The sequence below is a fragment of the Lolium perenne genome, chromosome 4, assembly GCF_019359855.2.
Source record: "Lolium perenne isolate Kyuss_39 chromosome 4, Kyuss_2.0, whole genome shotgun sequence".
NCBI lineage: Eukaryota > Viridiplantae > Streptophyta > Magnoliopsida > Poales > Poaceae > Lolium > Lolium perenne.
In genome coordinates, this window is record NC_067247.2 from 325,074,710 (window position 1) to 325,101,580 (window position 26,871).

Consider the following 26,871-nt stretch of genomic DNA (forward strand, 5'->3'; position numbering starts at 1 on the left):
TTGAAAAAGCGAGAAACCTAGAACTAATTTTGCCAGCTTTCAAGCAATTATTCGATCTAAAAATTAATTGTCATAAAAGTGAGTTGTTCTGTTTTGGTGAAGACCAAGACAAGGCTGCCCTCTATGCAAAGCTTTTTGGCCGCAACTTGGGTCAGTTTACAATTAGCTATTTAGACATTTCGATTCATTTTTCGAAGGCTCCCAAATGTTGAATGGAAATATGTTGAGGATAGATTGCAAAAGCATGTTATTAGTTGGAAAGTCAAATTACTACTCTAGGTGGAAGATTGGATCTTATTAATTCAGTACTAACCAATATGGTAATATATATGATTTTCTTCTTTCAGTTACCCAAAGAAGTCTTGTATCGTCTGAATTATTTCATATCAAGATTCTTCTGGCAAGGGAATAGTGGGAAAAAATACCAACTTACTAAATGGAGTATGGTTTGCCGCCCCAAAGATCAAGGAGGGCTAGGTGTTCATGACCTTGAGGTTAAGAACATGGTTCTTCTGGGTAAATGGTTGTCCAAGCTACTTACTAAAATTGGGGTTTGGCAAACCATTCTAAGGAGAAAGTATGTTGGTTGCTTATCCCAAGTTTATTTGACACCTTGGGACTCACATTTCTAGGCTAGCCTTATGGTGACGAAGAAACACTTCTTCACACATGGTTCTTTCTCTATTAAGGATGGATCCAAGATAAAGTTCCAGGAGGATAAATGGTTAGGAAATACCACTCTCAGGGAACAATATCCATATATGTACAATATTGTACGTCACAAAAGCGATACCTTAGCTAAGGTGATGGTGTCCTCCTCCACCTAATGCGATGTTCACAAGAGAGCTTTTTGGACCCCGGATTGCATCTTGGAAAGCTTGCTTCAACGTCTGGCTTTCGTCCATTTGATGCAAGGGTCGGACGAGCTTCGTTGGAACCTAAATGGAAATTCATGGCAAATTCTCCGTGGATTCCATGTATAGAGCTTTGATTCAGCCTCTTTGAGCCAGTTGGTAACAATAAGCTCATTTGGAAAATGAAGATAACACTAAAGACTAAGGTTCTTCCATGATATCTTCGTAGGAGGGTTGTGATAACCTTGCAAAAAGCGACTGAAAGGGAAATAAAGATGTGTCATTTGTCATTAGGATGTGACAACAAAACACTTATTCTTCCAATGGCAGTTTACTTGGTCTATATGGTCAATCATTCAAATAGGTTCTACCTTACATCAGCCACGCAACGTTATTAATATTTTTGGCAACTGACTAAATAGAGTGGATCATATGTTTAAAATACTTACTAGAATGCGAGCGTGTTTCCGTTATTTGGTCGATTTGGTTATGTAGTGTTGATAAAGCTTTTTAATGATAAAAATCTTCTCTCATGCAGGTTATCTACCGGTGCGCCATTTTGCTATGTTCATGGTCGTCTCTTCATGATAGGTGGTAGCATGATCTTAGGATTGGATCTCCACGGACTTAGGCGTCGCGTCGATACAGTTGCACTTCGTTTTTGTGTATTGAGCCTCTATTTTTGTATCCGTACATTTAGATGGTAAATGGTTGTGTATCTTAATTACGCAGATGCCGTGTAAAATGTATAAATCTCTTAAGTAAATAGTATCGTCGAGAGGAGCACTAACTACCAGCTAGGTGAACGCCGCTCAATTTGTACTGCTAATTCTGGTCCACAGCGTGGGTGCGGCACCACCACCAAGGATCCGTGCGCAATGCTGAACTGATCAACCAAACTGCGAGATCAGCTCTGCTAATTACTACCCAATGGTGAAGCTACAATCAAGAGAATCTCCGGGATCGCGGTAATTAACCTGATCATACATAAATCACGTCGCAAACGTGAGGGGCACACCGCGAACACACTAGCTAGCTAGCACCGCCCATCAGGCATCAGTGAGTAGTGATCGTATCATATCGTCAGAGGGCGAAGTCCGCGCCGGCACGGCGGTGGCGCCTGCCGCGCCTGCGCCGGTCCCAGGACCGCGCCTCGCCCGACGGGAGGTACATCGCCGCCTCCGCGCCCACGCTGCACTCCGGCAGCGGTGCCGGGTACCGCGCGCGGTCGTAGCAGTACCCGTACGTCATGTACCTCGCGCGGACCCTCTCCATGGCCGCCCGCCGCGCTGGCGACATCGTCATCTCGCCGGCGTCGTGGTCCGGCTCAGGCTGGAGCTGAAGGTCGGCGAACTGGGCGACGTAGGGCGCGTACTTGTAGTCCACCTTGTAACGGCCGCCGGAGGTGGCCCAGCTGGAGCCATCCCAGATGGTGGCGTACAGCGACATAGGCTTGGACGGGAACTGCGCACCCATCCGCTCGCTCCGCACCACCTCCCTGATCGGAGTGTCGTCAATGTAGAACCTGTGCACACACACACACACAAAAAGAAAAGCAGTCGATCAACACAACGCAATTCAACACGATCCGCACCATCAAACAGCAAGCAGCAATAGACCTATAGTGTATGGGTGCAATTTATTCAGCAAGCGTGACGTGTTAATCACAGTCTGAAGGATTGAACAGATTTGCAGTGAAAATTTGGACAAGTTCAGACTTTGGACATGTAATAAAAGGTGAAACTGAACAGGGCGGGTTAGCTCATGTGAAACGCATGGTGAAAAGTGGGCTGGGTGGTGGTGGTGAACTTTCTTTTCACCCACCTTCTCCATTAAAAGCCTGACTTGCGAGCGATCACACAACTCCTGCAGAGGGTAGAGTAGAAAGCATGTGGGAGACGCAATTATGCGAGGAAAGGCGGCACGGGGATCTTGGTGGAAGGATCAGGCGCAGGGTGTGATCGAGAGTCCAGTGCACATGGTGTGATGAATGTTCAGGGTTTAGTGGATGGAAACTGTAAAAGCGGACGACCCATTTCGCATGCCAACTTTAACTCGCTCACTCACAGGGACATGCAGTCTGAGTGGGAGCGTGACTGTGTGAGTAGTAAGTTGCATACAGTAGTAGGTAATTTGCGGTACTATGAATGATGCACAATTATACAGTCTACACGGGCTATGTTAGTCAGTTAACAGATTATACAATCTGGGCTAGTAATTCAGGTGGGAGAAGACATGGTTTCTAGCCGAGATTTTGATCTCGGAAGTTTCTTCTACAAAGCCAACAATCCTGAAGCATGCATATTAGCAACGCATTGTCATTTCCATACCCGCTGTGGCGATGCTATCTACTCAATTATGGGCCCTCGGTACTTGAAATTATTAAAGTGGCAATTGCATAAGGAATCTATAAGCTGTAAAGATGAAGAGCCAATAACGCTCAATCATGAAAAAAGAGAGTGAAAAAAAAGGGAAAAAGAAAGTGAAAGAGGAAGGAAAAATGAGGTACTACCTGAAGCTAATGATAGAGAACATTAACCACATTGTTCTAGCACAAGCAGCATTGCTAAGCAGTACTGTATTACCTGGAAGTAGATCAGTGGAGTACTGACACTATTTCATCGATGTGCACAAGGATCTTACTGTATTCTACAGGCTTTGAAAATGTTAATGTGTACTTGAGAATACTAATCTTCTGCATGTGTATGTTCAGTATGTGAAACTGTATATACAGGGTACACATCAACATTTGTGATGCAGACGGCCGACATTGCAGGATTCAACAGAAACTTCTTTCGCAGGTAATAATAATGTGAGTAGTAACTAGTAAGTTGCATAGGTAATTTGCAGTACTATGCATTGGTATTTTGCAGTACTATAAGCTGTAGCCCTTCTAATCCCAAATACCAAATGTTGCGCAATGTTACGGGTATGCTAATCAGTTAAGAGATTCAGCAATCTGGGCTAGTAATTCAGGTGGAAGAAGACATTGGTTTCTCGGCTAGATTTTCATCTTGGAACATTTCTTGTTCCAAGCCAGCAATCCTGAAGCATATTAGCAACGCATTGTCATGCATTTCCATACCCGTTGTGGCAACGCTATCTACTCGATTTTGGGCCCTCGGTACTTGAAATTATTAAAGCGGCAGTGGCATAAGGAATCTATAAGCTGTAAAGAAGAAGAGCCAATAACGCTCAATCATGTCACGAGAGTGAAAAAAAAAAGGATAAAGAAAGTGAAAGAAGAAGGGAAAAAGAGGTACTACCTGAAGCTAATGATAGTGAAGATTAACCTCATTGTCCTAGCGCATGCAGCATTGCTAAGTACTAGTACCAGGAAGAAGATGAATCAATCGCTGGCACTATTTCATTTATGTGCGGAAAGATCTTACTGTACTATGTTCCACAAGCATAGAAGATGCTTATTCATACTCAAAATCACAAATTTTCTGCATTTTGTACTTCGAAACTGTATATACAAAGTACAGATCAACAGCTGTGACGCAGACGTCCGGCATTGCAAAGTTAGTGTGAAACTTGTTTCGATGGTAATAATATCGTAAACATTCTAGAACAGCGATCATGTATAGTTCGAGCAAGTAAATTTAATGGAGTAGAACTAACTGGCTACAACAGTTTCAACTAAACTCTTGTACCCATATGGCAGAAGCCTTACTTCAGGTCCCCGTGTAAACGTGCGTGTTCAAAGTTTGATCCCATTAAACCTTACTTCAGGCAACTGGCTACAGCTGTTTAAAGTAAACTCTTCTGTACATACGGCAGAAGCCTATATTTAGGTTCCCCTATCTGAATTCCGAATTTGTGAACTCGTGTAAACGTGCGTATTCAGAGCTTGAGCTCATCAGCCCTTGCAGTGATCGATGAATGCAACAGCCCAGAGTCGCAACCGTACGTGCAGGCAATGCAGTGTGTCGATCACGAGTAGAGTACAGTAAATCGGGCGAGTAATAATGGGAGAGCAGAGCAGGCGGGGTTGTTCTTACATGATGGTGCGATTGGTCCACCGGATGGCGTAGCGGTGGAAGTCCTCCGTGGGGTCGAACCAGAGGCCGTACCGCTCCTCCCTCCCGACCGCCGTGCTGCCGTCGCCGTAGACGTTGGTCTGCACCCTCCACTCCCTGCCCCTGACGTTCCCCAGGAACTCGAAGTCCAGCTCGTCGTGCGTCTTCTCGTACACGTCGCCGTTGGACATCTGCAACCACCACCACCAGAAGCGTTCGCAACAATGCCAACACAGTTAATCTCTGTTGGCCGCTCGGCGTCGTTTCGTTTTCACTAGCGTGTGGAGGGCGGGGGGTGCTGCATATATATACTCACGTAGAAGGCGACGACGACGCCGGCGGTGTGGTCGGAGGGCAGCTTGATGCTGGCGCCGAAGAAGCCGTGGAGGTGCGCGGCCTGCGAGGCGAACCCGGAGCCTGAAACGGAACAGAGGCAGGCGTAACGTCGATTGTTGCATCGATGAATTACTCAATGAATTACTCGGTCAATCAATGTAGGCGTCGGTGCGGGCAGTTACCTGTCCTCTCGTCGAGGGAGATGTGGACTCGCCTCCCGTCGCCGTGGAGCCTGAGGTTGGAGTCCCCGAACAGCTGCGTATAGCCCTCCCCGAAGGTGAGCGCCGGCGCCGCCGTCTCCGGCAGCGGGACCAGGAGCTCGTCCGCGGCGAAGCAAGAAGACGGCGCCAGCAGGACGGCGACGGCCAAGACCAAGACCAAAACGAAGCGACACGCCATTGCTGATATACTTGACTCAGCTTCTCCTCTGTTCCTTCCTCTGCTCTGCTCTCCTCTATATCGCCGGCTCCTCGGCTTTGGCTCTGTTTCTCTTGCCCTACCTTTGGTGTGTAGGCCGATGTATTGGAAAGCAAGGTAGCTTTCCATCCATCCGGCAGGGACGCAGCGCCTTTATCGGCATTTTGCGAGGAGAGCAGCTAGTGCCTTGCTGGCGGAGTAATTGCGGATTCTGATTTCGGATGCGCACATCTTTTCTGTGATACACTGCACTTATAGTCCACTCAGCTCTTCTACTTACCCACCGTTACTTCAGTAATCAATTGTAGGAGTAATTCTTAAGAAATTACTTTGATCATTATTTCGATCAACAAAATATTAACTATCATCGAAAACTATTCTTATATTTGAATTTAATGGGAGAATATCTTTTAGACATGTAATTCATGTTTCGTTAACCAAATTAACGGCTAAAGTTTTAGTTTTAAGCTACGCGCACACATGTTTGAAACGAGTGGATAAGTGTCTATATATTATTTTTTAGAAAAGGAGGCAAAAGATGTGCCACGATTCATTAAATAAGGAGAAGTATGTTGACAGGAAAAAGTTAAAGCACAAAAATTATATCATCAAAAACTATTCTTATATTTGAATTTAATGGGAGTATATCTTTTAGACATGTAATTCATATTTCGTTAACCAAATTAATGGCTAAAGTTTTAGTTTTAAGCTATGTGCACACGCATGTTTGAAACGATTGAATATGTGTCTATATCTTTTTTTTTTAAAGAGGGCAAAAGATTTGCCACCATTTATTAAATAAGGAGAAGTGTCTTGGTGATGGCGTGTAACTCACACGTTCGTTGGGAACCCCAAGAGAAAGGTATGATGCGCACAGCAGCAAGTTTTCCCTCAGAAAGAAACCAAGGTTTATCGAACCAGGAGGAGCCAAGAAGCACGTTGAAGGTTGATGGCGGCGGGATGTAGTGCGGCGCAACACCAGGAATTCCGGCGCCAACGTGGAACCTGCACAACACAACCAAAGTACTTTGCCCCAACGAAACAGTGAGGTTGTCAATCTCACCGGCTTGCTGTAACAAAGGATTAACCGTATTGTGTGGAAGATGATTGTTTGCAGAAAACAGTAGAACAAGTATTGCAGTAGATTGTATTTCAGTATAAAGAATTGGACCGGGGTCCACAGTTCACTAGAGGTGTCTCTCCCATAAGATAAACAGCATGTTGGGTGAACAAATTACAGTTGGGCAATTGACAAATAAAGAGGGCATGACCATGCACATACATATCATGATGAGTATAGTGAGATTTAATTGGGCATTACGACAAAGTACATAGACCGCCATCCAGCATGCATCTATGCCTAAAAAGTCCACCTTCAAAGGGTTATCATCCGAACCCCCTCGGTATTAAGTTGCTAACAACAGACAATTGCATTAAGTATTGCGCGTAATGTAACTAGTAACTACATCCTTGAACATAGCACTAATGTTTTATCCCTAGTGGCAACGGCACATCCACAACCTTAGAACTTTCGTCATCGTCCCGAGATATCAATGGAGGCATGAACACAATATCGAGCATAAATACTCCCTGTTGGAGTTACAAGCATCTACTTGGCCAGAGCATCTACTAGTAACGGAGAGCATGCAAGATCATAAACAACACATAGACATAACTTTGATAATCAACATAACAAGTATTCTCTATTCATCGGATCCCAACAAACGCAACATATAGAATTACAGATAGATGATCTTGATCATGTTAGGCAGCTCACAAGATCCGACAATGATAGCACAATGGGGAGAAGACAACCATCTAGCTACTGCTATGGACCCATAGTCCAGGGGTAGACTACTCACACATCACTCCGGAGGCGACCATGGCGGCGTAGAGTCCTCCGGGAGATGATTCCCCTCTCCCGGCAGGTGCCGGAGGCAATCTCTGGATCCCCCGAGATGGGATCGGCGGCGGCGGCGTCTCTGGAAGGTTTTCCGTATCGTGGCTCTCGGTACTGGGGGTTTCGCAACGGAGGCTTTAAGTAGGCGGAAGGGCAGGTCAGGAGGCGGCACGAGGGCCCCACACCACAGGGCCGCGCGGCCAAGGGGGGGCCGCGCCGCCCTAGGGTGTGGCCCCCTCGTGGCCCCTCTTCGTCTCCTCTTCGGACTTCTGGAAACTTCGTGGCAAAATAGGACCCTGGGAGTTGATTTCGTCCAATTCCGAGAATATTTCGGTACTAGGATTTCTGAAACCAAAAACAGCAGAAAACAGCAACTGGCACTTCGGCATCTTGTTAATAGGTTAGTTCCAGAAAATGCACGAATATGACATAAAGTGTGCATAAAACATGTAGATAACATCAATAATGTGGCATGGAACATAAGAAATTATCGATACATCGGAGACGTATCAGCATCCCCAAGCTTAGTTCGCTCGTCGTCCCGAGCAGGTAAAACGATAACACAGATAATTTCTGGAGTGACATGCCATCATAACCTTGATCATACTATTTGTAAGGCATATGTAGTGAATGCAGCGATCAAAACAATGTATATGACATGAGTAAACAAGTGAATCATAAAGCAAAGACTTTTCATGAATAGCACTTCAAGACAAGCATCAATAAGTCTTGCATAAGAGTTAACTCATAAAGCAATAATTCAAAGAAAAAACATTGAAGCAACACAAAGGAAGATTAAGTTTCAGCGGTTGCTTTCAACTCATAACATGTATATCTCATGGATATTGTCAACATAGAGTAATATAATAAGTGCAATAAGCAAGTATGTAGGAATCAATGCACAGTTCACACAAGTGTTTGCTTCTTGAGGTGGAGAGAAATAGGTGAACTGCCTCAACATTGAAAGTAAAAGAATGGTCCTCCATAGAGGAAAAGCATCGATTGCTATATTTGTGCTAGAGCTTTGATTTTGAAAACGTGAAACAATTTTGTCAACGGTAGTAATAAAGCATATGTATCATGTAAATTATATCTTACAAGTTGCAAGCCTCATGCATAGTGTACTAATAGTGCCCGCACCTTGTCCTAATTAGCTTGGACTACCGGATCATCGCAATGCACATGTTTTAACCAAGTGTCACAAAGGGGTACCTCTATGCCGCCTGTACAAAGGTCTAAGGAGAAAGCTCGCATTGGATTTCTCGCTATTGATTATTCTCAACTTAGACATCCATACCGGGACAACATAGACAACAGATAATGGACTCCTCTTTTATGCATAAACATGTAACAACAATTAATAATTTTCTCATATGAGATTGAGGATATTGTCCAAAACTGAAACTTCCACCATGGATCATGGCTTTAGTTAGCGGCCCAATGTTCTTCTCTAACAATATGCATGCTTAACCATAAGGTGGTAGATCTCTCTTACTTCAGACAAGACGAACATGCATAGCAACTCACATGAAATTTAACAAAGAGTAGTTGATGGCGTCCCCAGTGAACATGGTTATCGCACAACAAGCAACTTAATAAGAGATAAAGTGCATAATTACATATTCAATACCACAATAGTTTTTAAGCTATTTGTCCCATGAGCTATATATTGCAAAGGTGAATGATGGAATTTTAAAGGTAGCACTCAAGCAATTTACTTTGGAATGGCGGGAAATACCATGTAGTAGGTAGGTATGGTGGACACAAATGGCATAGTGGTTGGCTCAAGTATTTTGGATGCATGAGAAGTATTCCCTCTCGATACAAGATTTAGGCTAGCAAGGCTTATTTGAAACAAACACAAGGATGAACCGGTGCAGCAAAACTCACATAAAAGACATATTGAAAACATTATAAGACTCTACACCGTCTTCCTTGTTGTTCAAACTCAATACTAGAAATTATCTAGACCTTAGAGAAACCAAATATGCAAACCAAATTTTAGCATGCTCTAAGTATTTCTTCATTAATGGGTGCAAAGCATATGATGCAAGAGCTTAAACATGAGCACAACAATTGCCAAGTATCACATTACCCAAGACATTAATAGCAATTACTGCATGTATCATTTTCCAATTCCAACCATATAACAATTTAATGAAGAAGAAACTTCGCCATGAATACTATGAGTAGAAACTAAGGACATACTTGTCCATATGCTACAGCGGAGCGTGTCTCTCTCCCATAAAGTGAATGCTAGGATCCATTTTATTCAAACAAAACAAAAAACAAAAACAAACCGACGCTCCAAGCAAAGCACATAAGATGTGATGGAATAAAAATATAGTTTCAGGGGAGGAACCTGATAATGTTGTCGATGAAGAAGGGGATGCCCAAGGCATCCCCAAGCTTAGACGCTTGAGTCTTCTTGATATATGCAGGGGTGAACCACCGGGGCATCCCCAAGCTTAGAGCTTTCACTCTCCTTGATCATGTTGCATCATACTCCTCTTTTGATCCTTGAAAACTTCCTCCACACCAAACTTAGAACAACTCATTAGAGGGTTAGCGACAATAAAAATTAACATGTTCAGAGGTGACACAATCATTCTTAACACTTCTGGACATTGCATAAAGCTACTGGACATTAGTGGATCAAAGAAATTCATCCAACATAGCAAAAGAGGCAATGCGAAATAAAAGGCAGAATCTGTCAAAACAGAACAGTTCGTATTGACGAATTTTATCGAGGCACCAGACTTGCTCAAATGAAAATGCTCAAATTGAATGAAAGTTGCGTACATATCTGAGGATCATGCACGTAAATTGGCTTAATTGTCTGAGCTACCTACAGGGAGGTAGACCCAGATTCGTGACAGCAAAGAAATCTGGAACTGCGCAGTAATCCAAATCTAGTATGAACTTTTCTATCAACGGCTTTACTTGGCACAACAAAACACTAAACTAAGATAAGGAGAGGTTGCTACAGTAGTAAACAACTTCCAAGACACAAAATAAAAACAAAGTACTGTAGGTAAAAACATGGGTTGTCTCCCATAAGCGCTTTTCTTTAACGCCTTTCAGCTAGGCGCAGAAAGTGTGTATCAAGTATTATCGAGAGATGGTGTATCGTTATCACAAGCTCCCCCATCCGTGGTGGTACTAAGGGCTTTATCAATTTTAGTCCTATAGTAATATTTCTTTGGTTTAGGCACTTTAGAGACATACATAAACTTTTGCTCCTTACCCACATAAGCTTTCTCCTTATATTTAAGAGAAGAAAATGTTGAACCCAAGGTTCCCATAGCTTTTTCAAGTTCATCAATCCTATTAATTTGATCATCATGGACAACACAAGTTCCTAGGACACTAATTCTTTCATCAATTCCTCCTAAGGATTTATCAAGTTCATCAGTTTTATCAAGTAACATTTCCAATTTAGTTTCAACACTTGGAAAAAATTTCTCTATGGTTTCCAATTTTTTTATAACATCTTCAAGAGAGATTTCAGTTTTAACTTCATCAACAGGGGGTATTCCAAATAGACTCTCAATAATGCAGCTAGCTTCTAATGCAGGAGTACTTAAGAAGTTACCTCCTGCGAGAAAATCAAGAACATACCTATTCCAGCTAGAGATACCAACATAAAAATTCCTGAGTAAAATAGTGGTGGAGTGTTTCTTAGTGCACCTATTATGGGCATTACTAATTCTATACCAAGCATCTCTTAAACATTCTCCCCCTTGTTGCTTAAACGAACGAACTTCAACTTCAGGATTACTCATTTTAGCAATAGTAGATAAAGCAAACTAGATAAAGTAAATCCAAGTAACTAATTTTTTTGTGTTTTTGATATAGCAAACAAGATAGCAAATAAAGTAAAACTAGCAACTAATTTTTTGTATTTTGATTTAGTGCAGCAAACAAAGTAGTAAATAAAACTAAGCAAGACAAAAACAAAGTAAAGAGATTGGGATGTGGAGACTCCCCTTGCAGCGTGTCTTGATCTCCCCGGTAACGGCGCCAGAAAAAGAGCTTGATGGCGTGTAACTCACACGTTCGTTGGGAACCCCAAGAGGAAGGTATGATGCGCACAGCAGCAAGTTTTCCCTCAGAAAGAAACCAAGGTTTATCGAACCAGGAGGAGCCAAGAAGCACGTTGAAGGTTGATGGCGGCGGGATGTAATGCGGCGCAACATCAGGGATTCCGGCGCCAACGTGGAACCTGCACAACACAACCAAAGTACTTTGCCCCAACGAAACAGTGATGTTGTCAATCTCACCGGCTTGCTGTAACAAAGGATTAACCGTATTGTGTGGAAGATGATTGTTTGCAGAAAACAGTAGAACAAGTATTGCAGTAGATTGTATTTCAGTATAAAGAATTGGACCGGGGTCTACAGTTCACTAGAGGTGTCTCTCCCATAAGATAAACAGCATGTTGGGTGAACAAATTACAGTTGGGCAATTGACAAATAAAGAGGGCATGACCATGCACATACATATCATGATGAGTATAGTGAGATTTAATTGGGCATTACGACAAAGTACATAGACCGCCATCCAGCATGCATCTATGCCTAAAAAGTCCACCTTCAGGTTATCATCCGAACCCCCTCCAGTATTAAGTTGCTAACAACAGACAATTGCATTAAGTATTGCGCGTAATGTAACTAGTAACTACATCCTTGAACATAGCACTAATGTTTTATCCCTAGTGGCAACAGCACATCCACAACCTTAGACCTTTCTCACATCGTCCTGTATATCAATGGAGGCATGAACCCACTATCGAGCATAAATACTCCCTCTTGGAGTTACAAGCATCTACTTGGCCAGAGCATCTACTAGTAACGGAGAGCATGCAAGATCATAAACAACACATAGACATAACTTTGATAATCAACATAACAAGTATTCTCTATTCATCGGATCCCAACAAACGCAACATATAGAATTACAGATAGATGATCTTGATCATGTTAGGCAGCTCACAAGATCCGACAATGATAGCACAATGGGGAGAAGACAACCATCTAGCTACCGCTATGGACCCATAGTCCAGGGGGTAGACTACTCACACATCACTCCGGAGGCGACCATGGCGGCGTAGAGTCCTCCGGGAGATGATTCCCCTCTCCAACAGGTGCCGGAGGCGATCTCCTGGATCCCCGAGATGGGATCGGCGGCGGCGGCGTCTCTGGAAGGTTTTCCGTATCGTGGCTCTCTGTGACCGGGGGTTTCGCAACGGAGGCTTTAAGTAGGCGGAAGGGCAGGTCAGGGGAGGCGGCACGAGGCCCCACACCACAGGGCCGCGCGGCCAAGGGGGGCCGCGCCGCCCTAGGGTGTGGCCCCCTCGTGGCCCCTCTTCGTCTCCTCTTCGGACTTCCGGAAGCTTCGTGGCAAAATAGGACCCCGGGCGTTGATTTCGTCCAATTCCGAGAATATTTCGTTACTAGGATTTACTGAAACCAAAAACAGCAGTAAAACAAAGAATCGGCACTTCGGCATCTTGTTAATAGGTTAGTTCCAGAAAATGCACGAATATGACATAAAGTGTGCATAAAACATGTAGATAACATCAATAATGTGGCATGGAACATAAGAAATTATCGATACATCGGAGACGTATCACTTGGCAAGACATATAATTCATGTTTCGTTAACCAAATTAACGGCTAAAGTTTTAGTTTTAAGCTACGCGCACGCATGTTTGAAACGATTGAATATGTGTCTATATATTATTTTTCAGAAAAGGAGGTAAAAGATTTGCCACCATTCATTAAATAAGGAAAAGTACCTTGACAAAATAAAGTTAAAGTACAAAAAGTTAGCGCATTCGAACTACTCTCCAGTTTAGCGCCCGCGGAGACTAAAACTTTTGCTTCATCCTTGATAGTCTTTAGGAGGATTGTTATTGGAGAGGATTTGTTCTTGAATACCCTCATGTTTTTTTTTTCATTCCAAATGGACCAACTAGTAAGCATAGTGAGGCTAGCCATGGCCTTACGGTTGGCAACATTCTATTCTTCCTCTACATGCGCGTCCACCAATTGCTAATGGAGAGGTCCTTCGACCAAAGCCTAGTGTTGATCGACTCAATGCCAAAGCCACTGCTCGATCAAATTCCAAAGCCTCTTAGTGTAGCAATAATGAGAGAAAAGATGTGCTACCGTTTCTTGAGCTTGCTTGCAAAGAGGGCAAAAGTCGCAATTAGGTGAACACCTCCTCTCTAGTCTATATGCCGTCCAAAGCCTATTTTGAATTGCCAACCATGCGAATAATTTAATTTTGGGTGGGGCCCACATCTTTCGCACCATCTTAGTAGTATTCATTAAGGTGCTAGCGCCGCCAAAGAATTGGGCCCCATATGCCGAAGCCGAAGTGCATTCCCCATTCGCAATGAGGTTCCATGTGATAGTATCCTCCTTCTTCTCGACCTCTTCTCCAAGTGTCAACTCATGTAGCATCCTCCACAAAGCCACAAATTCCCTAAGATGAGGGATTGTCAGATCGATGTCCATCTTGATCCTTGGGATACAAGCATTCCCTCAGATGGCTTGCTCAACATTCCATTTTTTCCTAGTTGATGGTTGATAGATTTTTTATTTATTTGAACAAGGTTGATAGATGAGCGGAGTGATGTTTTTAGGTGTCTGTATATTATATATAAAGATGCGATCCAGCAACAAGTACTACCTTTGTCCATAAATAGATGCCAAAAGTTTATCTAAATTTGAATGTATCTAGACACGATTTAGTGTATAGATACATCCAAATTTAAATAAATTTTTGGCATCTATTTATGGACGGAGTGAGATATGTTTTTATATCCCACATTGAAAATCCTCCTTCCTTGTTGAAATACATATATGATCGGAAACTCTTGCCCGAGATTGTTATGCTATATATAAAATGAACCATATAGACGAAATTTGCCTATCCCTAAAAAAGAAAAAGATGACCCCTTCTTCCTATACATTACCAAGGAGTATTATGGATGAGAGGGTGTGGTATTCACAAGCTTTTGCTTCACGCAATTATAGTACCGTTGAGTGCCGGCACGAGCTTCCCGTTGCCCTTCGCGACTAGGTCCACACTCCATACGACGTACTACTGCTGTCACTCTGTCAGCACATAGGACCGGCGGCAGGAAGAAGGGTACTGTACAAACGAGGCACGCCTAGCGACAGGCTGGTCGACAGTCGACAGACATTCGGCGTATCGCATTGACGGAAATACCGTATTCGTGGCCTCGTGTGGCGTCGAATGAACAGGATGCGCAGAATCTGGTCCAAGAAATGGTCCAAGGCCAAGATGACTGGACGCATTTGGATCCGACGAGGCATAGCCGGGAGGGGATCCTAGAAATGTCGAGCAAGGACCGGAGAAGTTCGTACGTATACGCGGCCGCGCGCGGCGCCGGTATCGTAAATAATTGTCGTAGGATCTGGTCGTCAGGATCCGGGAGTCGTGCAACTGATCGGGCGACGCACTGTCGCGCACGGGCGTCCGAAATTTAGGGGGGCGACGGACGCGACGGCCGACGCGACGCCAGCAGCTTTTTCTCAAACTGTCGTTTATGTAGGCTTGAAAGTATAGCGGAAACAGAATATTATTGGAAACAAAAACCAAAGCAAATATTATTGGAAACAAATACACCAAATATAGTGTAGACATGGAGAGATGTTGGAGAAAACCAAGAGAACCCATGCAAAAATAAATTCTCAAGCATTCGAACGAATCAACAAACTTGTTTCCAAATTATAATGTGGTGCTCCATTTACTAGAAAATAGGGGATGGTTGAACCGTGAAAGCCTCTTTGAATGCATATAAGTTAGGCATTACTTTGTCATCAATTTTGGAATAAAACTAGTCACATGGAGTATCATATAATAGTATATCATGCATACGATACTAGTGTACGATACTATCTTCACAATGCATAGTATCATGTAGTAATATCATACGTTACATGTATATAATTGTCGTTGCCTAATCGACGGTACCCCGGAGGAGGGATCCTCACGAGGGGGAGAAGAAGTAGGGGCCATAGGGCGGAGTGCACTCGGGACGGTGGTACGCGATTTACCCAGCTTCGGAACACCTGCACGATGACAGGGCCTCGTCGCTTGTCCGAATTATCTGGGCGCTTTCGCGATGTTACAATGAGTTGTGGTTGTGCCTCTAGGGCTCCCAGGATCCGGCTTATATAGGCGCACGGATCTAGGGTTTACATGGAGAGTCCTAGCCGGAATACAAGTTACCTAACTACGGTACAATATCTTGCCGTGTACGTCAAGGATCCGCCTTCCTTCTAGGCCGTGCTGGATCCGGATACTTTATGGGCCTCCACGGATCCGGCCTCCTTCGTAGGTCGGTTAAGATCCGGCTCCTCGTTCCTGGACTGGACTTCATCCTTCACGATCAACAAGAATCGGGCCGCCCGATGGGCCACATGCCACCATCACCGTCGGTGGGCCACCCGGCTTGCCGGATCCAGGCCATGTCGTCGATATACCCATAAAGTATACCCACAACAAGAGAGTCTCCGAAGTTTTCCGAGATTCATCATTCCTCCGACTTCATTCAGCTTGGATCCGAAGAGAATCTTGGAGAGCTTCAAAAACCTTTACTTGTTTCTGGTATCATCTATTCGGAAATCTTCCTTCCTTCTGGACTGGTAATGAAACGGAAAGCCCACTTCTCCCGCGCACAACTTCCTTTTTTCCCGCGCTAAATTTTCGGAGATACAAATCTTCTAGCCGGAAATTTCGGGAGCGCACAGTTAAGTTACCTCCACATCATTTTACCGTTATTTGACCTAAGACACGTGTCGATCATCCAACGGCGTGACTGTTCAGTTTCTACCGTCAGATCTGAAACACGAATCTCCGCGCGAGGTCTATATATAACCCTCGCCCGCGGTAACCCTTCATTCTTTCACCGCTCCTCATCACTTCATCTTCCTCCTCGCGCCGCGCCGCCCGACGGATCTCAACTCCTGCGAACTTTGCCACAGCGAGCTTCGCGCGCCGCCATCCCAAACCTCTCCTCGAACTAAGATTGCCACGGTTGACCAGGAAATCAACTCCGCCGCCGATTCGTGGTCATCGGAGGCTCGAAACTGCTAGCTCATCGACCTCTACTTCACCGGAGCTTCGCCGGACCGTCGCGCCATTGCCGGTACGTGCACCGGTCTCGTAGAAGAAAAAGTAGTTGTAGTGTAGATTTTCCGGTTACTCAACTTAGCTCGCATGGGTGCAGCCGGAAGCATGCCTCATGGTTCTCCTCACTGCACTGGTAGTTCTCCGAGTAGCCCGGATCCCAGTGCCGTGGAACCAATTTGCCCTGATCCCATTGCGTATCTACCACCATATGTTTCCGACGTTAGGCTTGCTCAACCGTTCTCCACCTCTTCCAGTACTTTACTAGGCCGGATCCCAACAGCCCAAGAGCTCGAAGAGGAACTACAAGGCCAAGCTAGAATGGCAGCCAAGGTACAAGAGGTGGAAAACAAGAAAGCTTCCAAGGCCCGGAGCCGTGAAGGGGTGCGGGGTCAATGGTGGCCCTGCGAGACAACTGACGCGGAGCTCCGGGAGCTTCAAAACGAAGGCATGATCTCCGAGCATTGGAGTTTCACTCGCGACTCCGACGTTCCCAAACCCGACGCGGATGAACGCGTTATGACAAAGGCGTGGGTCGAGCGCGGATTATCACTCCCTTGCTCGGAGTTCTTCCTCTCCGTCCTCGACACGTACGGGCTCCAGCCCCACAACATCTGCCCCAACTCCTACCTCCTGCTCTCGAACTTCGCAACTCTTTGCGAGGGGCACCTCGGAATCCGACCCGACATCAAACTATGGCAATTCATTTTCCGAGTGAAGAAAGAGACGAAGGACAAGGCTATGCTAAACTGCGGAAGTATGACGTTCATGCTCCGCTCTGGTCGGATGTATCCTCCTCACGACTCCCACGAATCCGTCCGCATCGGAACGCCGGATGGTTTTATGTGAAGAACGCGTCGGTTCCGAGCGTCCACGATGGACTCCCGCCCTTCAAGAACACGCCTCCGGAAGAATTGGCGAGCTGGAGCTTCATCCCCACGCTTGCCCAATCACCCATACTGGAGAAGGCTGCGCGGAGGATTTCCTGGTTAGTTCATGATGGACTAACCAGGGCCCAGCTCACCCTCAGCTGGTTTACCCGGAGGATCCAACCCCTGCGCTACAACGCACGCCTGATGTGCGCTTACACTGGGGCGGACGATCTCCTCCGAGTCACTCGCCACGATCTTCCGGCCGACTCCCTCAAGAGAAGGTTCAAGACATTGGTGAAAATTGCTAGGGGCCAACAGGTCCCGGAACTGATTAAGGATATTAGCACACACGACAAATGTCCTCCGGTAAGCACTTAATCCTTCGCATTCCTTTATCCTTTCACAATTTTCTAAGTGTTTAACTTGTTCTGCTCACCCTTTTCGCAGCTTGACTCTCTGGCGGAGGAAAACCTACGCGCCATACTCCGAGTTCCCGTTAGCGGTGACTCGGTGGAAGAGGATCCGGAAGACCCTGAGGAGGAAGAAGAACGAGTGCCCCGAAAGGCTGCTCCTCGACCTAAAAAGCGTTCCCGCGCCAAAGTCTCTGGCTCCGACGCCGGAGGCAGCGGCGAGGCTTCCGCCAAGAAACCCAGGGTGATCAAACCACCTCCGCTTGACTCCAGGAAGGCGGAGCGCCAGCCGCTCGAAGATGCTTTCGACAGCAGGGAAACCCTCACGTCCCAACATTCCGGGCGCAGCGTAAGCTTCCGAGTAACATGCGTTGTTTATCTTGGTAAGCTGTGTTATGTATACTTTTCTTTTACTTGCTCACAGGAATCCGAACCCTACCACCGCGTGGACCAATGTTCAGGAGCATATCACTAAGTATATGCAGAAGAAATCTCCCGCCGTTGGCCCTTTGACGCCAGCTCCGCCGAGCGCTCCACAAGCCCCCCTGCAGCCTTCTCCTCCTCCCGCGGACCAGTCTCCAACTCCAGCCGCACCCACTCCACCGGAAGTAATTCCGGTTAGCAGCGACTGAGCGAGCGGAGATGGTTCCGGCGGCAAGGGTCCCATCAACGACGAAACTGAAGGACGAAACCAGGGGGAGGTAGAAGTTAATTCCTCTGGCAAAGCTGAAGCCACCACAGGTGATATGGTCGTTTTCCCCAAAAACTTTGGAGATCCGGCTGATCTTACTTCCACCCTGAAAGCCTATGCCACGAAGTTTTTTAACAAACTAACGGAGGCAGAGAAGTGGGAGCTGGAGCAAGATTTGCTCAATGCTATGCTAAACAATGCCTGGGACAAACCGGACGTTGAAACGTCGGAGATCCAGGACGTCAAGAAAAACATTGGCGAATTCTTCGACAAGCTTGTTTGCAAGCAAAAGGTAACTCCCCAGTAGCCCCCAAGTATTTAGGCGGAAACTCTATCAGTTAGCGTCTGAATACTTTTAGAGAACTCAATCTGAAAGGAAAGTTTTAAATGTCGTGGTAGCCCCCAAGCATGATGGCGGAAAGAATTTCCAGCGACAATGCTTTAGAAAGACTTAAACCATGATGGCGGAATTCACTCCGTTTCTGACTGTGTTTGCAGGAACAAAAAGCCCTGCATTACGAGTTGCACAAAAACATTGCGATGCAGCGTCGTGTGACCATCAGCCAGGCGGAGAAAATCCAGTGCTTTCAGGCGGAGAATGCGGATCTGAAGAAACAACTTTCAGAAGCTCAAGGTTGGTTTCCGATCATCTGACGATTGTGGGTTATGTCCCGCACTTTCCGACCTTGATGCTTTATATAACTATGAGCAGGTGCCTCCTCTTCTCTTGCTACAGCTTCCTCCGAGTTGGAGACTCTACGTGCTTCACAAAAGAATCTCGAAGCAAAACTCGCAGTGGCAGAACAAAAAATTTCTGAGAAGAACTCGGAGCTTGCTCGGAAAACTGGTGAGTTTGAGCTGAAAAGACAAACTGACAAATGACACCATCCAAGCAAAGAAAGAGAAATTGGAGGTCTTCGCAAGTATATGGAAACAGCAGAGAGCTGCTGGGACCTGCTCAACTCCGACATCATGGGTACGTCCTCGAAACTTATACGACAGCATATGTGTAACTTGTTGTATTTAACAAAATTTGCATCTTCCAGATCCACTCGGATATGACGAGGAACGTCAGAGCCAGTTCCCGCGCGATGACCTGCTTCAGCTGGCTGGAGAAGACTGCAAGGATCTCATCTCCGCCTCCAGGAAAATCTGTCACAACCTCAACATCAAGAAGAGCCGAACCTGCGATGTGCGCAAGCTCATCAAGAGGATGGATTTGCTTCCGGAGCTGGTTGTGGACCTGCAATCCTCTTCAGCACGGGGTGCAGCTGCCATGTCCTTGGCTATGTGCTTAGCGCATAATCCTAGTTTAAACCTGGACCGGGTGACTTCTGGCGTTCCTCCGGAATGTGATGTCAATGCGCTGCTTGACGCGGTTAGCGGCTATGATACACGCATTGCTCGGAGGATCCGCCATGATGAATTTTATGAGAAGGTGGTTCTTCCTGCTGACGAACCTCTCGAAGCTGAGCTTTTGGAGGATCGCGAAGCGGAAAACAGGCCCGCCCAATCCGGAAGCCAGTATACGTGGACAAGCTCAAAGAACCAAGGTGGCGCTGCTTCTCCGACTGCAGCTGGAGCGGAAGAAGATGAAGATGTCTCTTCGCCTGCCAAAGACGCAGAGAAGGAAGCTCTGACTGACGCAGGGGGAGCTGATGCCAACGTGGAAACTTCTCCGGTTAAGGAGAAGTAAAAACTTAGTCCTGCGGAAAAACAATGCATCATTTTGGCCCCAGCGAGGGTTTGTAATATAACTTTAATTCTTAAGTATCTAGGGACGAAACAATTATGCGTGGGCGGAAAACTTATCCTGCTATCCGTTAGAATTATTTGCATGTTTCGTTTGTTAAAAGCAAGTGCTGGTTTGTTATTTTTCCGGCTTGCTCGTTTGACCTTCCACGAGCCGGAAAACCTTTGGCCGGAAACGCTCGCCTGCGGTGACGAAACCCAATGGCGTCCGTCCATAACCGCGGAAACAAGCCCCCAGCATAGGTGCCGGAAGTCGCTACCAGGAATCCACGAGTTCGCAACAAAAAAAAATTCCACCAGAAAACTTAGGCTTACGTCCTAAAGGACGATTTTGAAAATCACAACTTTCATACACGCCTAGGCGGAAACATCCAGCTCTGCGGTTTTAGTCGGAAAAACATACACGATCTAAAATGAACAAGTAAAGGAGGTAAAAGACTCAAAGAGTGAAGCATAAGCTTTATTTCATTGATCATGTATAACTATTACAGAGTTTGTAACTCGGAAAAAATATGCTAAGTGTAGAAAGGACGTAGCTGTGCGATGTTCCAAGGGCGATCTGTCTCGTCGTAGATGTCATCCGGATCCTCACGCTTGCGTTTCCGGTGCCAATTAGCAGGTCTATCCTTCAGCTCGCAAAAATCAACAAGGTAGTACGACCCGTTATGAAGCACTTTGCTAACGACGAAGGGTCCTTCCCATGGAGATTGCAGCTTATGGTCTTTCACCTGTCGAAGGCGGAGGACCAGGTCTCCTGCCATGAAGGAGCGATTACGAACTCGACGACTGTGATAGCGTCGGAGCTTCTGCTGGTAGATGGCGGAGCGCTGGTCAGCTAAATTCCGAGCTTCCTCGATCAGGTCCACAGATAGCTGTCTGGCCTCGTCAGCTGTTTCTTCATTGTAGGCGGAAACTCGCGGTGAATCGTGAATGATGTCGGAGGAAGCACGGCTTCGGATCCATATACCAGGAAAAATGGGGTAAACCCCGTTGACCTGTTAGGGGTAGTTCGCAAACTCCACAATACAGCCTTCCAACTCGTCAGCCCAAGCTCCAGCCTACTCGTCGCCGGTTCTTCAAGGCGTGGCTTAATTCATGATAATATTAGGCCGTTAGCCATTTCAACATGACCATTGGATTGTGGGTGAGCCACAAATGCAAGGTCCATCCGAATCCCTACTGTCTCACAATAATCCATCAACTCTCCATGAGCGAAGTTTGTGCCATTATCTCGTGATTATCTTTGTGTGGGATGCCGAATCTCATCACGAGGCTGCAGACAAATTTTAGTGCCGTAGCACCGTCGGCTTTTCTCACTGGCTTAGCCTCGATCCATTTGCTGAACTTGTCAACAGCGACCAGAAGGTATTCAAAACCGCCAGGAGATGATCTTTTTAACTTACCAACCATATCGAGCCCCCAGACCGCAAGCGGCCCGGTGATAGGTATGGTCTTCAGCTCTTGGGCTGGAGCATTTGGTTGAATAGCATAGTACTGGCAACCTCGGCAGGTTTTTACCAACTTGTCAGCATCTTCTTTAGCTGTGAGCCAGTAAAATCCTAGCCGGAAAGCTTTGGCAACGAGGGACCTGGGGGCGGCATGATGCCCGCAATCCCCTGCATGGATCTCTCTGAGGATTTCAATGCCATCTTGATTGGAGACGCATTTGAGAAATACCCCTATTGCACTTCGTTTGTAGAGCTGTCCATCAACAATTGTGTAGGATCTTGCTCGTCTGACGATCTGTCGCGCGAAGACCTCGTCCTCTGGCAACTTCTGATCGATGAGGTAGTCCAGGAAAGGCTGGGTCCAAGCCGGAATGATAACCATCACTTCCTTTGCCGGAGATACTGCCACCTCTGGGTTTTCCGGGTTAGCGCCCTTAACTGAGGGTATCCGTAGGTGCTCCAGGAAAATACCAGGCGGAATTTGCTTCCTGCCGGATCCGAGCTTGGATAGCATGTCTGCCGCTGTGTTATCGTCTCTCCTGACATACTTAACTTCGTATCCGAGGAAGCACTTGGCGATCTCGTCAACTTCGTCTGCCATGACAAAGTTTCTGGCGTTCCAGGTTCCGGCTACTTGTTGTGCCACCAGGTCGGAATCTCCACAGCATATAATGTGCTTGATCCCGATTTCCTTAGCGATGCGCAGACCGTGTAGTAGAGCCTCGTATTCCGCCATATTGTTTGTAGCTTCGAAGTGGATCTGCAGAACATACTGCAGTTCTTCTCCGGTAGGGGACTTCAGGGTGACTCCGGCTCCTGAGCCTTGATGCTGCCTGGATCCATCGAAGTGCATGACCCATTTTTCTGGTTCCGGCTCCAGACTTGCATCCGGAGCTTCTGTCCAATCTGCGACGAAATCTGCCAAGACTTGGGATTTAACCGCAGTCCTAGGCTTGTAACCGATGTCGAAGGCGGATAATTCGATGCCCCATTTAGCCGTACGCCCTGTTGCGTCAGCGTTGTTGAGAATTGTTGACAGCGGAGCCTTGCTCACAACTGTTACTGGGTGCTCTTGGAAGTAATGTCTCAGCTTCCGGCTGCCTAGGAACACTCCATAAGCTAGCTTCTGAAAGTGAGGGTATCTTTGTGTAATAACCCAGAACATAGGAACAACGAAGGGTAGATTTAGAAATGGGATGTGCATTTCATCGCAAAACGGGGGAAATTTTCGCGCTTTATTGCAACTAAACCTAAGAGGGATCGAGGTTCTCTCTCATTTTGCACTTAGGGTTAGGCAATGTGAGTTAGGGAAATTTCGACATGATCTCTTTTGTAGCTTGTTGATTTGGGGAATTGATTTCATTTGATAAGTGCTAATACATTTAACAATAAGCATTGAACAATATAAAATGGAATGCATAATTTAAACACAACTTATGAATTCAAACAACTTTGAATTTCAAAGTGAATCATAAATACAATGTATATTCCAGAATATAAATATTACATAAATCAAAAGCTCATAAACAAAAACTTGGGCTTTATTGATATCACATCACAAATTACATTGTCTTTACAAAATTCTTGATACAAGAATTGATGAATAATAAACAGAAATAAAAATGAAGATTACAATATGATTCCTAAACTAAAACCTAGACTATATGACTTGAAGTATTTCTTCATGTTCATGTCCATCATCAAAACCTGCAAAACAAAGAATCAACACTAGCCAGAATGTTAGTGTTAGCCAAAGATTCAGTTTGGACAGAACCAAGTGTCATGCACACTTGTGCTTGTCCAAAACCATGGACAGCACAAGATAAGGGCAAGAATAGACCAAACCTGAGCACACACCAGGGGCTCAAGTTTCAGCATATGAGAGCACACAGCTCAAGTGTGCTGGGCAGTAACAGCAAGGCCATGCATCAGCTTAGTCACCAAACAAGCCAGGCTTGTGTGTCAATGCAAGGATAGAAGTAGGGCTCATATAAAAGGGGCACAAACCCTAGAAATCATAACCAGTCGACCAGATAAAGATTCATCAGGTAAGGGTGAAGCAAGAATAAGTTCAGTTCATCCAGTTCTTGAGCAAGAACAAGATCAACACACACACCCACTCAACCAACAGAAATCATGGTGACCTGAGAAGATCATCCAAGACCTGGAGGTGAAGGGCTGTGACACAAACCCAAGTCTGCATCAACAAAACATTACTTTCTAGGAGCTGGAACAAGGTATACCTAGTTCCTGGAAAAGATCCAATGGATCTAATCCATCATATGCATGAATAAAGAATGGGATGAGCAGATGCTCATATGGGTAGATCATCACTTGGTTTTCACCAAGGATTACTGCCAGTCAAAAGCCACTAAAATAGAAAGCATCTAGGTACAGATCTTATACACAGAAACTAGCACATATGCACAGAGGCATACACTAGCCAGATTTGATGCATAGATAGCACCAGTAGATGGCAAAGATTAGCAGCTAAGACTATACAGTAAATCCTAAGCATACAACCATCAGAAACCCTAGATTTCTTCACAGGCAAGCATATTGGCATTCATAGTTACTATGATCCCCAAATATGCAAGCAAAGATGAGTAGCCAACAAGATCCAACCAACCATGTGAGCAACCAGTCAGTAGCAAGGCTACTGAGGTCACATCACACTTAGCATCAAATAAAAGAAAGCCAAATATATCCCATCACTATCCAGAAATGGATTCAGATTCTATTTGCTTGCTAGATAATCATGAACAGTCAAATCATTTGCAAGCAAGTAACTTAATCATCACTGCATAGGCAGTTCACTATAATTTAAGTAATACAAGCATGAATTTATCACAGATCCATGCTAAGCCTGACAGTAGCACACTGTTAAGCAACACAGTTAATCTATAGCCACTAGAACAAGTCTAGGTAGCTAAGATAAGCAACAGCCCAAGTAAGCAACAGCACAGTGATACTTGAGCATCAGCATCACCAGATAATTAACTCATATAGCCACAGTATTAGCCAGTAAGCAATCACTGACAATCAATTGATCAAATGGATCAATTATAGCAAGCCAAGTTACACAGAGAGTTTAGCCAACAAGCAGAGAATGATCCAATGGATCATTGGCTTACAGAGATAGTACTGGAGCATATCACAGGCACCTCTGGCACACACACAAGTGTCACAGATGCAACACAAGTACACCTAGACAAGCAAGCATGATAGACCAGTAAGCATAAACCAGTCGTAACCAAGCATAGCATGACATAGATAGCTGTTGAGCAAGCACAGTAGATCATGGAAAGTGTAGAGCATGCTAGGAGCAGCAGAGAAGCAAGCACAGCATGAACAGCAAGCAAAGCATCATGTGCCAGTACCAGTAAATGGTAATTGGGCCATGAGCTTGCAATTAACCGAAGCACAGACAAATTGCATAAGAATAGCATGGCTCTGTGTGATCACAGGATCACCAGAGAGCAGCAGAATGTGAGGAGGAAGAAGAACAGTAACGAGGGGAGGCGCACAAAAGAGAAGAGGAGATGCAACACTTACTTGCGCCTGGAAGCAGAGGCTAGGGCATGGCGAGGCAGTGCTCGCGCGGCCCTAACAGCTGCAAATCCAGGGTAGGCGCCGACGTTACGTCGGCGAACCAGACACGAACTAGCACCACCGTAGCAGCACCTGAGGCGACGGCACGAGTTCTGCAAGCAGCACCCGCGCCAGGTCAACCCCAGGCGCGTACCATCGTCGGCGAGGACGAGATCTCGCCGGAGTTCATCGAGGCGATTCTCCACGGGATCCAGATCGGAGGCGATTCGCCAGGAGAGGACGAGAAGGGGAAAACTGCGCGGACAGATCGATAGATCTGCTCGCGGCGGTTCAGGATCGGTAGGTGGCTACGGCGGAGTAGCACGGCGATGGCCGGAGCGAGGCGGCGGCCATGGCGGCGACGACATCGCCACGGGAGTCGCCAGAGGATAGGGTTAGACGAGCAAGTGAGAGGGCCGAGTGAGAGTGAGTGAGGTGGGCCGCTTCGGCGCCACCGAACCCAAAAGGAGGCCAGCCTTATTGGGCCGTCCCTGGGTTAAGTTATTGGGTTGGGCCCAATATGGGTCCAGGGGGGTATTTTGGTCTTTTTACATTTAATAAAAGACCAAAACTTTACCAAATTTTAATAAATCATAAACAACTCTAAAAATCCAATAAAAATTGGATTTATGAATGAAAAATAAATCTTAACCAGAATAAAATATGAAATGGAAGTTATGAAACAAATTCAAAAATTATGAATTTTCAGAATTTAAATAATAACTTGGAATTAAAGATTATTATTTCCTTGTAATTAAAATTCAAGGAAAAATCTCAAATAAGTTTAAATACTTATTTTCAAACATTTCAAAATGAAATTCTACTATTCCAAATCATTTCTTTTGAAAAAGGGTATTTTTCCCAGAAAAATACTATACTCCTTTTTATTCCAAAAACTATAGAATTCACTCTATAATTTCAAATTATTTTGGAATGACTAAGGTAATCAACAAGTAAAATCATTTTACTTTGAATTGTTGTACTTTGTGTGAATCACAATGATTAATACTTTTAAATCAATTGTAAATTACCGTCAAAGACATAAATCTTAAATACAACCCTAAATTGTAATAACTCATTGGGGTAAAGGGATTCAACATAAAATAATCCATCCATGATTGCATTATTTGGATTTTTATAACATTGTCCTTACCGGACAATGATGCTTCTTACAGAACCCGAGGTCCAGGTTCCATCAACTGCATTGAACTGCACTATCTCGCAGTCCACAGGCAAGTTCACCCTTGCTCATATCAACTTGATTATTTTCTACTACTTTAATGCAAAGCTATATACTTATCATTCCTGCATCGCAAATGAAATGTTATTTTCCAACTATGAATATGACTATGTGGCTGGCAATGGAACCATGGTATGTGTTGATATGGTGGAGGTTCCATTGCAATGGGT

General features: G+C 45.2%; 1 protein-coding gene across 1 annotated transcript; it reads right to left on the minus strand.

Moving 5' to 3' along the window:
- Window positions 1-1,641: 1,641 nt before the first annotated feature.
- Window positions 1,642-5,810, minus strand: LOC127296342 (probable xyloglucan endotransglucosylase/hydrolase protein 27). Its single transcript, XM_051326400.2, has 4 exons — window positions 5,395-5,810; window positions 5,193-5,293; window positions 4,859-5,067; window positions 1,642-2,379 (listed from the first exon to the last, which is right to left on the minus strand). Exons 1-4 carry the CDS (start codon window positions 5,756-5,758, stop codon window positions 1,938-1,940), a joined length of 1,116 nt encoding a protein of 371 aa, XP_051182360.1. The 5' UTR covers window positions 5,759-5,810; the 3' UTR covers window positions 1,642-1,937.
- Window positions 5,811-26,871: the final 21,061 nt, after the last annotated feature.

Coding starts and splice junctions, on each gene's coding strand:
- LOC127296342 (XM_051326400.2), bottom strand. CDS start 5,758: ATGGAAAGCTACCTTGCTTTCCAATACATCGGCCTACACACCAAAGGT. Junction 5,068..5,192: donor GCGTCGTCGTCGCCTTCTAC/GTGAGTATATAT, acceptor TGGTGGTTGCAG/ATGTCCAACGGCGACGTGTA. Junction 2,380..4,858: donor TGGACCAATCGCACCATCAT/GTAAGAACAACC, acceptor GTGTGTGCACAG/GTTCTACATTGACGACACTC.